Source organism: Curcuma longa, chromosome 20 (assembly GCF_044706935.1).
Source record: "Curcuma longa cultivar G26 ecotype Majalengka, Jawa Barat chromosome 20, ITB_CL_G26_1.1, whole genome shotgun sequence".
Lineage (NCBI taxonomy): Eukaryota > Viridiplantae > Streptophyta > Magnoliopsida > Zingiberales > Zingiberaceae > Curcuma > Curcuma longa.
Window position 1 is genome coordinate 4,312,134 of NC_133880.1, and position 14,709 is coordinate 4,326,842.

Here is a 14,709-nt window from a genome sequence, read left to right on the forward strand (position 1 = left end):
TTGCACAACACGATTGACTGAAACACAGAACAAGACATCACAGGCAAAATTTCCTTTGTCTCTCGTGCCGGAGCAGGACGTGTAGGGCTAGGTAGTACCAATCACAGTTTCAGTTGTCAATGAAAGAGACAATGAGAGTCAATCATAATTGTTTAGGCCATGAGAAGGGGAAGAGGAGAGGAAGAACGGCTATAAGAAGAGGAGAGTAATTGGAAAGGAAACCCATACCAACAATAGCACGAAGAATGAAGGATGATGGTAAGAGGTGCTCACTTGGAGTTGTTTTGGGAACAGTAAATGTCTTCATTGCATCATCTTTGGAGGTTTTTGCTATGTGAAACTAATTCTCAAGATTTTTCTGAATTTTTCTTCATCTTTATACACATGTAGGAAGCTTCTATAAATGCTATGAATGAAGAACTCCCCAGAATTCAAGAACAAGTTTATTATGGGCATATTAACTCAAAAACGGATGTCTTGGAGAAATTTCTCTCTGAGAATGCTTACCAACGCTATAATTTACAGGTATTGTATTCTTTTTTAAAAGCTGTTTTGTTTTTTTTACCTTCCCCAAATACTTGGTTTCAAGTTGTAACTGTGAAATCTAGATACTAGATGAAGCTAAGGGTCAAAAAAGGTTTACTTCACTATTCTCATCATATGCTGGGACGAAAGGAATGCTTGAAGACATGAACTACTTGCACTCCATTGGATGTATGCTTTCATTGAATATTTTGTGTTTTTTAGCTTCTGTCCACTAGTTAACAAGTATTATCTGATTTAATTTGCAGCAATGGATGATTTGAAGCCAGTGACACATCTTCTTGCTGTTAGCATTACATCAAAAACTGGGATGGAATTGCTGCATGAAGGGATAAAATACTTGGTCATGACTCCTCTTATTTACTATGACTTACAGCCCCAGATGTAAATATGTAATTATAAACTTGTTTAGTCCTCACTTCATTCTTACAGATGGAAGGATCTAAAAGGGCCCGGGTTGGCATATTGCTTTATGGAGCCGAGTCTACTTATTCACCTGCTTCTCTTTTTGTGAAAATCTTTGACACAACTATATCCTTGTATAGGTTTGTCCTATTTCCTCAATTATATATATATTTTTTCCTTGAATACATTGAGATGCGCAATTGCATAGCGGCATGTTTTTCTAATTCTGACAGATACCTTTGTTGTTTTAGCTACAAGGAAAAAGTCTTAGACTTTTTAGAAGAACTGTGCTCATTCTACGAGGGCAGATATATGACAGTGCCTTTGCTGGATTCTGAAAATTTTGGCATATTTTCTGATATGGTTCATGAATTAGCTGAAAAATTTGGTTTTCCTTTCGATCACTACAATGCAACATTTTCAAACTTTTCGGTGGCTGAAACAAAGATGCAGAACGAGAAGGTATTGTTACATTAGATTTGTATAGTTAACAAATCAATCTTAGTTTTCTTTAACAGGAAGATTGTTCATAACTACTAGCCATTATGATATTTGTAGTTCATCATCAATATTTTTTTAGTTATTCTGGTCTTCAACAAGCACATTTATAGTTCACTATTACTTGATATGTTGGGGGCTTATATACATGAATAACAATCTCGTCCTGTGCACAAGCAAATTTTTTTGTTCTACTAGTTGACTGACACGCGGAATCACCTTAGACAACTGCAACATAGCCTAAATATTCAATTGGTCCATCGTTTTGTACATCTTTTCACGTTCTCTCTATTTTCCATCCAAGTAATCATAGCCTAAATATTCAATTGCTCTTTTCCTGTCAACTTGTCAGAGTTCTATGTTTTAGTTTTTGTTCTTCTCATGGCATTCTTCTTTGTTCCTCCTTTGAGAGAGAACTCACGGGCATAGTCCAATGGATCATTATCTCCCATCCACGTTTTACAGTTCCACTGTCTCTTTTCCTTCTTCCTCTTCTCCACCTCTCAGCACTATTTATTCCTTGAATTGACTACTTCGTTCAGTGACCAGATTGTTTTTTGTCCTCCTGTATTTCAACATCTTTTTTTCTTTTCTTCCGAGTAGATTTAACCAGAATTTACTCTTTTCTTTTTCTTCTCACTTTTTTTTGTAGTGAATTTACTCTGTTTTCCAATATATAGTTCTTCTCTTATATCTTTTAGAGTCAGTTGAAACTCTAATTTCTCTTTAGTTTGTAATCCATTCAAAATTTTTTCCTTCTCTATTTATAGACTTCAACTTCTGTGCCATCTTAAAATTCACATGGTGTTGTGAGGGATTTATTCTACTCTTTTCAAGAAGAAATTGTTGATATCTTCATCAAGTCAGTGGACTTGTTCTTCTATTTTGACATGACAATCTTGGGTAGGTAATGTTAGAATAAAATAGTCTCATAAAGCCTATTGGTTTACTTGATGGAAATTTATTTTGGGCATCCCTATTCCAAACACGGCTTGAATTTTAAAAAAGTGATGAGATTTATGTTTCTGAAGATAAGTAGATAACTTCGTACTGCAATTTCAGAAAATTGCATGGAAAAGGATGTTTTTGTTCCATAATTCTTGGATAATGTTATGTTTAATATATGGACCACACTTACTATTGCAAAGTTTGTATCCTGAACATAATATATCTATTGTACTAGATGTTTAAAGTTGGAAATTTTCTCTATTTTTATGATCACCAGATGTTGGTTTTAAGGTACCATGATAAATTTAGTATTTAGATTAGTGAGAACTGAATTAATGAATAACCCTAAAGATGAATTTGGAAATAAATATGCAAGTTTCCTCTTCTGCATTCTTAAAAGCAGGTCCAGCTCTCCAAACTGCCACATAGTTTTTTTTCAAATTAAACTCCATTATATTTTTAAACTAACAAAGTAGTATCTCCTAATTTGAGTGTCCCAAAAGGGAATACACCACGCCACAAGCATCAAGAAAAGGTACCGTAAGGAGCTTCAGTTGAGCATTGTTGATCTTTTTTGATTTGTTGAATCTTTTATTAGACCTAGTATAGTTCCACATCTTACATATTGTTATAGAAGACTAGCAGGCATATGCTATATGCTCCATGTTTGTTGTTGACTTGCAAATTTGATGGTGGTTTAGAAAAACTGTTCCATGCAGGTCAACTTGAGCAAAAAATATTGTTTTGCCCACTGACCAACACTTGGAACAGGTCAATGCCAACAAGTAGCAAACCCAACTAGTCTTGGGGTTGTTCTGACCTGAATACTCAGACTAATTAACATATTTTTTATGATTGTTCTTCTATCATTTTCCAGGGAAAGAATATTTAGAGGAACTAGATAATATTTCTTTTTGCCGTAGTACTAACAGTACTAGAAGCCTTCATCAATTTAACATAAAGGTTGTTTACATCTATTGTTTTGCATTCATTTTGACATGGGTTTGATTTTCCATACCTTGTATTATCTTGGGTTGTTTGTTTCAGTGGTGTGGTGGCTATGAACCTTCATTGGCAATCAAGATCTTGTATTGATGCAATGATTATGCACTATAGCACGTGACTTGCATTCAGTGCATGTGATGCACTTAATGTCGACTATAAGGCTTGAAAGATAAATTGAAGTTTAAGCTAAAGATTTTCCTGTTTTCTTATTGGATAAAGTTGGGCTCACAAGGCTCTAATTGCTATTGAATGAAATTATTGCTTTTTATTCTTTTGTGTTTATCTGAAATTTTTGCTGGCGTATCCTGACTTACCTTAAAATATTCAGGTCTCAGGTCTTTTGTTTGGGCAATTAGGTCTTCAGTATGGTTCTAATGCTGTGATTACAAATGGAAGGGTGAGCTATATTGATTCTTAATTTTTCTGCATTAATTCTTCTAAATCATTCATACTAAATCTTATGTTTCAGATATTTATTCTTAAAGAAGGGAACCTCTTTCTGAGTGACGACTTGAGCCTTCTAGAGTCTGTAGAATTTGAGAGAAGAATTAAATACATCTATGAAATTATTGAGAAAGTGGAATGGGTGGATATTGACCCTGATTACCTAACAAGGTAAATTTGCTATACTTTACAGTTATTCTGTAGGAGCTTAAACTCATTATGCGGATATAGTAGCTTTTAATCACGTATGTGATCTGAGTCTGTTTGTTAATCAGATGATTTTTTTTTCTGCCAACAAAATTGAGGCTTATATCATGTGTGCATGCTCCCAAATTTATATTTGTTCAAATTTTCTTTTCAATGTGTTTCTTTTACTTCGGGGTTTCAAATTGGTGTTTACATTTATTTCTATATTTATTTTCAATGTTCTGTGTTCTTATAGTTGGCCGAACCTAAACTGCTGAGTCTCATGGCATCCTATTATTGGCTCATGTATTTTTTTTATTGTCATCCAGATATAATTCTTTGAATTCATTTAGTCTCCTTTATCTTGATTAATTCTTTTTTTTTCGCACAGTAAATTTTATAGTGATCTCATCATGTTAGTATCCTCCTCACTGTCTACACGCGAGCAGAGTTCTGAGAGAGCACGCTTTGAAATTTTGAATGCAAAATATAGGTATGTGTTTTCATTATTTTATCTTCAGTGCAATTCTTTAGTACATAGGTGAGCCACGGTCGATAATTTTAGCTTTTTTTCTTGATTTGTTACAGTTAATTAAGGTTTCATTTGCCAGTATGCTTCATATTCTGATATATTTCTTGACCAGTATGTATATTTAAAAACTAGATTGACTGGAAAATCAACCATTTGACCTGGGAATTGTTGGATGATCTGCTTCTACCAATACAAAAACCAGCATACCAAAACAATGTCCAAACCTGGAAAAAACAGTGATAAAAAACGTGACTATCTATTTTTTTTTTAAATATACATCTACTAAATTTTGTGAAAATTATTTGAGTAAGACAATTAAGGAAGGCATGTTAGATCATTTTGTCTACAAAATGCAAAACTAGGTTCTAATATTCATAAAAGATATCTTGAATCGGCAAAACTGATCGAAACATTACTGGATCAATTCATCACGTGAACAATAATGGGATAAAAATAACTAATAAGCAAATTTAACTATTCTTTTAAAGAGAAATACAATAACAAACATAATTCTACAAATTTTGACCCTATGCTGTTTATTCACATTGATAAACAATGTACTTGCTTAAATTTGAATACTCTAAAGGCACCTCAATAAGCAGGACCATTTTCTTGGTTTAATCTGTCTGTACTCGGTACAGTAGGTATGATCTAGAACAGTTGTTGAGATTCAACATAATCTGCAAAAGACATAAAAAAAGGAGAAATAGAAGAAAAAACATGCTGCTCAAAGAGATCGATATCATGGCAGTTTTGGGACAGATGAAAGTTGAAACAAACAAACTGCAGAGATGTAAAAAGAGGGGATGGTCACTAGGGTTACTCTCAACTCAACTCTCAATAACTATTTATACTGTTCTTATGGTTGCAATGGAACAATAAGTTGAACCAACCAGCAATACCTAGAAGGCTAGGACATATTACCCGCATGGAACAAGTGTCCTATATGTCCTTTATCATTGTTAAATTAAATATGTATTATCATTCGTCTCTACGGGCAGTTAGTTACCTTATGAGTATTATGTTTTGTGTTATATTTTACATGCATAATCGATTAACAATACATCTTTTTACCTTGGTACTAAGGCACTGTAGTTTTGTCCCACTTGTCTCTTCCTATGTTACATACCACTTGGACTCCTATTGTACCCCTTGCATACCTATATTGGGCACCTACATTTCCACCATGATTCTCTTAGTGGATACTCAACATCTCTATTGATTGAGTGCAAATTTTTTTATAAATATTCCTATTGAACACTTAGAGCCACACTAGTGCTGGAGACTCATAGTTGAGTCTGAATAAGATGGGTTTATGTTGATGATATTATCCTGATGTACAATCACATAAAAGGCATCACCTACTATACATATTCGTATATGCATATTTGGAAGCTAGGTATGTCAACAAAGTTTTAGGGGAAGTATCATCAAACTCTAAGTCATCTCCTGCTCTAGTGATTACACCAAATATAAAGATGGTGACATATCGCTTGTGAGATGATGTGGATCAAGATCAATATTATAAATGGTTGTTGAGGCGGCCGCCTAGGCGGTGCCTAGGCGACGCCAAGGCGAGAGGATTTTAACCGCACCGCATTTGTGAGAGGCGGCGGTCAAAGTCAACGTAGGTTAACCTGTGCAATGCCTCCTTCCACCTCGAACGCTGCCATCCACTGCGCCGCGAAAAAAAACCCTAACAGTTTCAGTGTTTCAACTTCGGGAGTGTCGTCGAACTCGGGCGACGCGTCTGGACCTGTCACCAGACTCAGGCAATGCTTCCGAGCTTGTCGTCGGACTCGGGCGATGCTTCCGAGCTTGTCACTGGGCTCGGGCGATGCGTTCGGGCTCATGCGATAGGTTCAGACTCGTCTTTGGGCTCAGACAGCAGATTCAGACGCATCACTTGGGTCTGATAATGCGGCCCCCGACTTTGACATGTATTTTTTGAGAAGTAGAAGTAACATGAAACTCAGAATTATAGGTGTATACAATACTTCCAAATGAAAGGGGAATTAATCCAGGTTCTATTTCGTATAAATAAGAATTTATAATTCTACCTATACCTTGTGAAAAAAAAAGATTTTTTTGTGGAATCAGCTATTTAATTTATTTATAGCATAACGAGATTGCATTTAAGCAAGCAACTATAGCATGGTTACAGAAGTCTATTTATCGCATATATGCTTTAAGGCTAACATAACCATCGAAGTTACATAAGTCGAAACGTCGTTTTTTATTTTTAACTGAGGATTTAATGGAAACTTTAGATTAATAATTTTAATCACTCTGAGCTATTATTAGGATAATTTAAATAGGTTTAATTAAATTTGAATAAAATTATCCTATTAATTTAATATATATATATATATATATTAAAAAAAAATTTTTATTTTTATTTTAAAAAATATTTAGAATAACTTTTTTTATTTTTAGTTAGTATATTTAAGCCTAATAAAATTATTCTATTTATTATATATATATGGTAAAGATACCTTGCACACCTTCCCGTGCGCAACACTCGTCCGCGATTGAGTGCACGGGTGTCTGGATCACTTCCGGGCGCCCCCAACTCTCCTCGATGCGCACTCAATCGCGAACATAAGCCGAAACGTCGTTTTTTATTTTTAACTGTGGATTTAATCGAAACTTTGGATTAACAATTTTAAATATGTTTAATTAAATTCGAATAAAATTATCCTATTAATTTAATATATATATATATATATATATATTTATTTATTTTAAAAAAATATTTTTATTTTTATTTAAAAAATTATTTAGAATAACTTTTTATTTTTAGTTAGTATATTGTGTGGGTGTGTGTGTGCAAAAAGATCGCTAACACCTCTTATGGAGATCAGATTCCTCGTATGTTTATGGAGTCACTTAGTACGACAATTTACTATTGTTGTGACAAGCCACACAAGATTTGATATCATTTCAGAGTGTTAAAGCAACATTTTTCATTAGTCCCAGTCAATTATATTAGAACTTATTATGTTTAAGTGTTATGCTTTACAGTGAAATTACAAGGCTGAGCAACAATACATTTAACCATAATACAGGTAAGCTGGAGTTAATTTGACAATAGAAATATGAATACTCTATTTTCTGGCTGCAGATTGGTGGCTAGATTGGCGAGTATAATTATAAAATGCAAGACTTAATCAATGTGCTGTCTTTAAATATTGTGTGTTTGCATTGACATACTTGCAATGGAATTTAACAATCAATTTAGGAAGAGAGATTACTACGGTTTTATTTATTCTCTGATTCCTGTAAAGTCCTGGACAAGTAGTTCAAATTGCTCGTATTTTCAGTTAATTTCATAACCATTTTCCTGAATAAATTAGATTGAAAACCTAAAGGCCATAAGTCAGTGGTGGGGTGATTTAATTATTTATTTTTTGCTTACAAATCAATTTTCCTGATTTTAGTTTATTTTCCAGTGCTGTCAATCTGAACAATGGAAATTCCAGCATACATATAGATGCAGTTATTGATCCTCTAAGTCCCTCAGGACAGAAACTTACTCCGCTTCTACGTGTACTGTGGAAATGTGTTCGACCAAGCATGAGAATAATTCTAAATCCGATTGTAAGTTTGTGGCCTTTTTGTTGTGTTATATGATATTCAAGTTTCTGAATTAATTTCAGAATAAACTGTTTAACTGGAGGAATTATTTTCATTTACTTCAGCACACTAGCTTTTTAATTGCTGATTAATACTTTTTATTTGCCTTTATTTAGAAGTACTAGTCAGATATATTTTACCATAATTTTAGGTAAACAACTTGTATAGCAATATGAATGCAATGTCTAGTAGGCCTACTTTGACATTGAGATTGGAAGGCCCCAGTGTTTAGTAGGATCCAACCTTCTCAGTACTAAACACGTAAATGGCCTCATTATGTGAGGGAAAGAAGGGGAGGAGACAATCAAATGTCGCCCTCATTTTATTTTTCTTGATCAACTTGCTAGTTGAGCCTCTTATAGAACTATTTAAAGGTCCTATATTAGGTTCTATTACTAATTTGATCCAAAATATCTATGTTGTCTAGCTAAGGGGTAGCTTTGCGTTTATAAATAATGGTTTTAAGAGTCAATTGTATCGGTGTGCACAATCCAAATGTGTCATTTCTGTTGCCGATCAATTCTGATACAGTGCTAAGTGTAATTGTAAGTATGCTGTTTGTGTCGATAACTGACCAAAAAAGGGCCTCTCAGTTTGTACAGTCTCGAACATGCCATTTTTGAATCCGCCTGCTGATTGAGGAAATGAAACACTATAAGCAGAGAGTGTAAAGGAAGAAGCCAAGCATCAAACGAAGCGCTAACAACACCAAAAGAAAGGACATTAGAGTCATAAAAATCAAGATATATCAATATACTTCGAGTTAAATCAACTTTTGGTAGTTACCAAGGTATATTTATGGACATGTTGAGAAAATTGTTCCGATACCAATGTCGTTGGAGTATTATTTACTTTGGGTCTTTAAAAATTATAAGGTTGTGGTCTCACAAGGATGCTAAAAGAATATATGTTCTGATTCCAAGCATTTGGTATTTGTAAAGCATAACTATTAATCGAGAAGTTTGATATATTTTTGTAACAGAATTTTAATTTAATTAATTTTTTAATTGCTATAGTTTAATTGGAGGCAAACAAGCTGAGTAGAATAAATTGTAAGATTAAAATTCATTTAAGTTGTTACACTTTGAAAGCGTGCTGAACCTTGAAACTACACCATGCCAACATTGTACTGTTTCACCTATTGGAAACTGGAACATGGGACAATATTTTAAACCTTGATATAGACTATATTATATAGACTATATTATATGAATGAATTTGGTGTAAATACTAATTAGTTGGACTTTTGTGAAATGTGTATAAATTATACTGAATATTAAATGCATCACTTTTATGATTTTGCAGAGTTCTCTTGCAGACATCCCTTTGAAGAACTACTATCGGTTTGTAGTCCCTTCATTGGATGATTTTAGTGCCATTGATTATTCAGTAAATGGTCCCAAAGCAGTCTTTTCTAATATGCCGATGTCGAAAACCCTCACGATGAACCTTGATGTTCCTGAGCCATGGCTTGTTGAGCCAGTTGTTGCCATGTACGTTGCTTGCTTGCAAAAATCTTTAGGAACTTTTCTATACCTTTTTACCTTTACCAATGCACATGATCATATATTGCCACTTCCTATTTTATCTGATATATCATCTATTCATTTTCCTTAGTCATGACTTGGACAATATTCTGCTGGAAAACTTGGGTGATTTGAGGACATTACAGGCTGTGTTTGAACTAGAAGCTCTCATTCTGACGGGTATAATTTTTTTCTGCCTGTCATTAGTTATTTATGCGTATCAACGTAAAATATAATTGATTTTGTTGTAGGCCATTGTTCTGAAAAGGACCATGATCCACCTCGAGGGCTTCAGTTGATACTTGGTACCAAGAGAGTACCCCACTTGGTAGATACACTCGTTATGGCCAACTTAGGGTACTGGCAAATGAAAGTTTCTCCTGGGGTATGGTATCTACAGCTTGCACCTGGTCGAAGTGCAGACCTATATGTGCTGAAAGAAAATGGAGATGAAAGCTCATCTGCACTACTTGTTACAATAAATGATTTGAGGGGTAAAGTTGTACACTTGGGGGTAGCTAAGAAAAGAGGGAAGGAGCATGAGGAGCTTTTGAGTACTTCTGATGATCACATGGAACAAAAGAGAAAAGTATTTGGTTTCTTAAGCAACCACAAGTTTCTTCTTGAACCATGGACATTATTAGTATTCATTTCTTTTGTCATATCTGCAGGATGATGAAAATAAATGGAATGCAAATATATTAAAATGGGCAACTGGATTTATTGGCAGTGGCGGATTACCAAGGAGGAAGGAAGAGATTAGACCTGTAAGTTATCTTTTCTACAAAGTTTCTCTTAGTTACAGGTTACAACTGTTTTCTTGCCAAATTTTCTCGGTTTTCTTGATGTTGTATTATATCTTGCTTGAGAATTGTTCAATGCAGCATACTAGAGTCTCACTTTTCATGGCATTTATATTGTTAACTATTTGCTAGATCTTATACTAATTTCTCAGTAAATTCTGGTAGATATTTTCTTTCCCAAGCTTGATGCACTTGAACATCAACACTATCATGTATCTCAACATTTTTTAAAATTTTTTATCTGCATGTTCTCTTTGGTATAGTGTCCATCACTGCAGTAATAAATTGATTGCATTTCTTTGCATTTGGTTGGGCAAGGCAAATAATTAGGATGTGCCCAAATACTATTATCACAAAGCAATTCTCTCTCTCTCTTTTTTTTTTTTTTTTTTTGCACATAGCTCCCTTGCAAACAACTAAGTTGTAACAAGTTTTCATGATACACCTGTTCTTTCCCTTCCAAATATCTTAGGTAAACTGAAATGTTATTATAAAGTCTTTTTTATTCTAAGGTCTTCCTTCACTTTCTCTCACACCACTGCTTGTTATTGACTCACCTCTTAAGGCTCTAATTACACGAATGAAGCATGGTGTACCAAGTAATATTTAATGGCTGTACAGAAAAGCATCTATGCCTGTCATTTTATATGCTGGTGAAAATGAGAGAAGAGTTTGGAAGAAAGAACTATATTTCCAAATTACCTATCTGAATTTAGAAGCTATAGAGGCTTAAGCCTTGTGAACCATAGAGAATATAATTTTATGTTTAACTAAATTCCTATTCACTCTCACTTGCAAAACCTTGACCCTCAGCTGGATTTAAGATGCGATGTTTAGATGATAAATATTATCTAGGGACATAGATATAGTTGGCATACCATCATTGGAGTTTTAGGACGACTTATTAAGGCCTTTTCCCATTTGTTTTTTGCTTGTTCATGGAAATATTTTCTGCTCATATCCCAGAGCAAGCATCTGTATAGTGTGATAGTGTTAAGAACATAGAAGTATTGAATTAACTTTTGCTAATAGCTTAAATTTTAGGGATAAGTGGCCACCAAATTAATTTTACTAGAATGTGTTAATTCTAGAGAAAATTTATTATATTACCATATCTTGATAAGAAAATCTTATTGATTTATATTGTATTTATAGGATGCATGATAAAACCCTAAATCTAAAACATTAAATCTGGAACTAAACCCATTGCATCAATAACCTTATAATCTGAATACCTTTAATTCTCCTTAAGTTGGAGCATAGATTCTATGTTTCTCCTGTTTGTTTCATAAACTAGATAATGTAGATTAATGCATGACCATAATGAAATTTAAAAAACACAACTTTCTCGTGTCAGTGAAATTAAACTTTAGCCGAGTGCACCAAGGTCATCCATTCAACCTCAGGTTAGCACATTGATAAAGAGAAAGTACAAAGAGAAAAAGGATGAAGTCAAATCAGAACAAAAGATAGATACAATAACAACTAATAGATTGAAGAAAGAGAAAAAAGTAAAGCACCTGAGGGTTTTGGAGAAAAAATGGATAACACAACTCAAATCTTTGCAAGAATAGCAAACTGAGAACAAAAATGTTTCCTTCAAAAGAAAAAAGAGTGCACAAAGGTAACTTATTGTTCAGCTTTTCACTGGATTATATGACAGTGCATGTCCGATACATAAATAGAATAGAAATGATTTCCACAGTATTACAGTAAATCAGTAGAACAAGATGAAGTTGGGTATGATGCACTTTTAGATCTGGATAGTAGCTAGAGGATTGGCATGATGCTAGAAGAGGATCAACAATAAGAAGAGGCTGTTGTGATGCAAGAAAAGTCATCTTAGTTTGGCTGCTAAGAAAGAAGATGAGGATGACCAAGACTAAGTTAAAAGTAGTGAAGTACCATATACTGCTCATATGCAGGCTTAGGAGCAGATGAATAGGAATGAATTGGTAGCTAAAGAAGAGATTGTGCTTGAACTGAGGAAGGAGCAGGGACAAGCAAGGCACAAGAGAAAATATATTGGTTATAGCAGAGGGAGAGGGATCATTGGAGCAAAGAACTTAAGGAGGAGAAACCACCTAGGTTGCAGTAGAGAGTAGACAGGTCGCCAGAGGTCAGTGGCGATCAGATGTAGTGCATCCTCTGATTCATTGTAAGAGCCAGCAAAATTCTTTGTATGAATGTAGTTTGCAGGAAAGGCTAGAATACAGAAACACTAGATGTTCTTAAGCTTCATCACCATAGAGAAAGAAAGAAGAGACACTTGCAAACTGTTGTAATCATGAAATAATGTTTCTGCTTGTATCAATGTGCAGGCAGAGAAAGCAGACCTTCATCTCCCTCAGGAGGCATTTATGCTTCTGTGAGGGAGAGGATTCCTTGGCATTCGGAAGTGCTCACTGAAGATAGAGGCATTTATGCCTGCGCTTTTGAATGGTTTCAACAAGCTTTTATGAGCTTGGTTTCATGCTTGTCTATGAGAAAAGCTCAATCTATTGAGATATTAACCCTATATCCATGTCAGCTGAGGTCTAGGCAGTATTTGTGAAGCGCAACTTTATCAATACGTCCTGTTCTCCTTTTTCTTTTTGAGCTTCACTGAGCTTCTTAAGTCAGTGAACCTATTTGAGATGAACGCTCATATATAAAGAATTATAATTGAAGATAAAATGAAAAACCTAATCTCCTACTGCTAATCTTAAGAGTTTTCTCAAATGATGCCATTACTGGATAAATTTAACTTTTTGAATGAGCATCGACTAATATCTTTGTTCAACCATCAATATAGGCAATGCCGAACAATTTAAATTTGTAGTGATGATGCTTCATGATCATTGTTTCTCTAATTTTTTTTTATGTATCTCCTATACCTGATACTTATAAGCCTGTGGCTTCGTTGAGGTTCACTGGTTTTAGTATACGTTCTATTTCCACCATCTATAGTAATAAGCAATAAGTTCATAACCCTTGAATTTTCTCAGGATCACAAGAACGGTGGAAGACAAGGAGAAACAATCAATATATTCTCAGTTGCTTCAGGACATCTGTGAGTAATCTCTCTGTTGTTCCATTATCATTGAAAAAAAAATTGTTTGTAAAACTTTGTCTTACTATTATGGTCTGTCAGTTGCTCTTGCAGATTTTACCTACTCCTTAATGTCCCTGCTAGTTTCTTTCTTTTCTAAAACACATCTTTCAATATCAGCTCTCTACTCTGTTTATGAGATATTGTTTCCATGTAGTTTGAGTTTACTATTAAAATAATCGATGTTGATCATGGAAGAAACTTTAAAAGACTGTCTTAATCATTACCTTTGTTAAAGTTTAATTGCCAAATTTAGTATTTAGTTTGATTGTTTTTATGAACTAAACTGAAATATTTGAAAACCACAAATCCGTGCATGCTAGTATTCTGTTAGATTCTCTATTTTTTCTACGTTATTGACATCTCATTAATAACTATGTTGAGGTATCATTTATTGTTGTTGACACGTAACAAATTCAATCCTAATTATATCTAACTGGACTCAAGATCCACTGGTTGTCCATCAAGAATCATTAACAAAGGATCTATTCAAATGGAGTTTGCGGTTAATTAGCTTCTGCATGTTTGCCACACGTGCACATGTTTGCCACACGTGCATGTGGTTTTGCCACACAGGATAATTTATGCCTTTTCTGAAATAAATAGCTATGTATTAGAGGATTACTGGCATGCACGACATGATTATTTCCTTGTGGTTCTTAACATGCTACCTGAAACCCTTCTTTCTTGCGTCTGCATCGGCATGATGAGTTCCTTGCCATTCTTGTGATACTTCCTCCACACATTACCTTAAACCCTTCTTCGGCACGCAACTGTTCTATCCAGATAAGGACTGAATCATTATGCCAAAATGGCACACAACTGTTTCGTCCAGCTAGGGACTGAAGCCTTGTCTCAGAATGAGATTTTTAAACCTTGGTTACTAGTATACTTCCTATTTGACTATTGCAATTTCTATCTTTCCTAGTGCTTGTTCTACTTTTGTTTGTAACAACTAGATTGCCTGATTATTGAGTGCCATCCAAGAGCTTTAAACAAATATTTCTTTCTGAAGTATACTTTGTCTCTTTTGTCATTAGAACATTATTTCTGAATGTATATGAACTCTCTTTTTTGTTACTTTCACTTAGC

The 14,709-nt window shown here is 34.3% G+C and overlaps 1 protein-coding gene across 1 annotated transcript in view; it reads left to right on the forward strand.

Annotated features, from left to right (window-relative positions):
- LOC141814000 (UDP-glucose:glycoprotein glucosyltransferase) overlaps positions 1-14,709 on the forward strand; it is a 38,092-nt gene that overhangs the window by 19,737 nt on the left and 3,646 nt on the right. The window contains exons 16-29 of the mRNA XM_074702002.1: positions 391-525; positions 609-714; positions 792-886; positions 976-1,088; positions 1,200-1,410; positions 3,728-3,796; positions 3,869-4,014; positions 4,421-4,522; positions 8,014-8,161; positions 9,503-9,690; positions 9,815-9,903; positions 9,975-10,312; positions 10,395-10,490; positions 13,514-13,578. Coding sequence (XP_074558103.1) covers positions 391-525; positions 609-714; positions 792-886; positions 976-1,088; positions 1,200-1,410; positions 3,728-3,796; positions 3,869-4,014; positions 4,421-4,522; positions 8,014-8,161; positions 9,503-9,690; positions 9,815-9,903; positions 9,975-10,312; positions 10,395-10,490; positions 13,514-13,578 — 1,901 coding nt within the window. The remainder of the gene's footprint in view (positions 1-390; positions 526-608; positions 715-791; positions 887-975; positions 1,089-1,199; positions 1,411-3,727; positions 3,797-3,868; positions 4,015-4,420; positions 4,523-8,013; positions 8,162-9,502; positions 9,691-9,814; positions 9,904-9,974; positions 10,313-10,394; positions 10,491-13,513; positions 13,579-14,709) is intronic.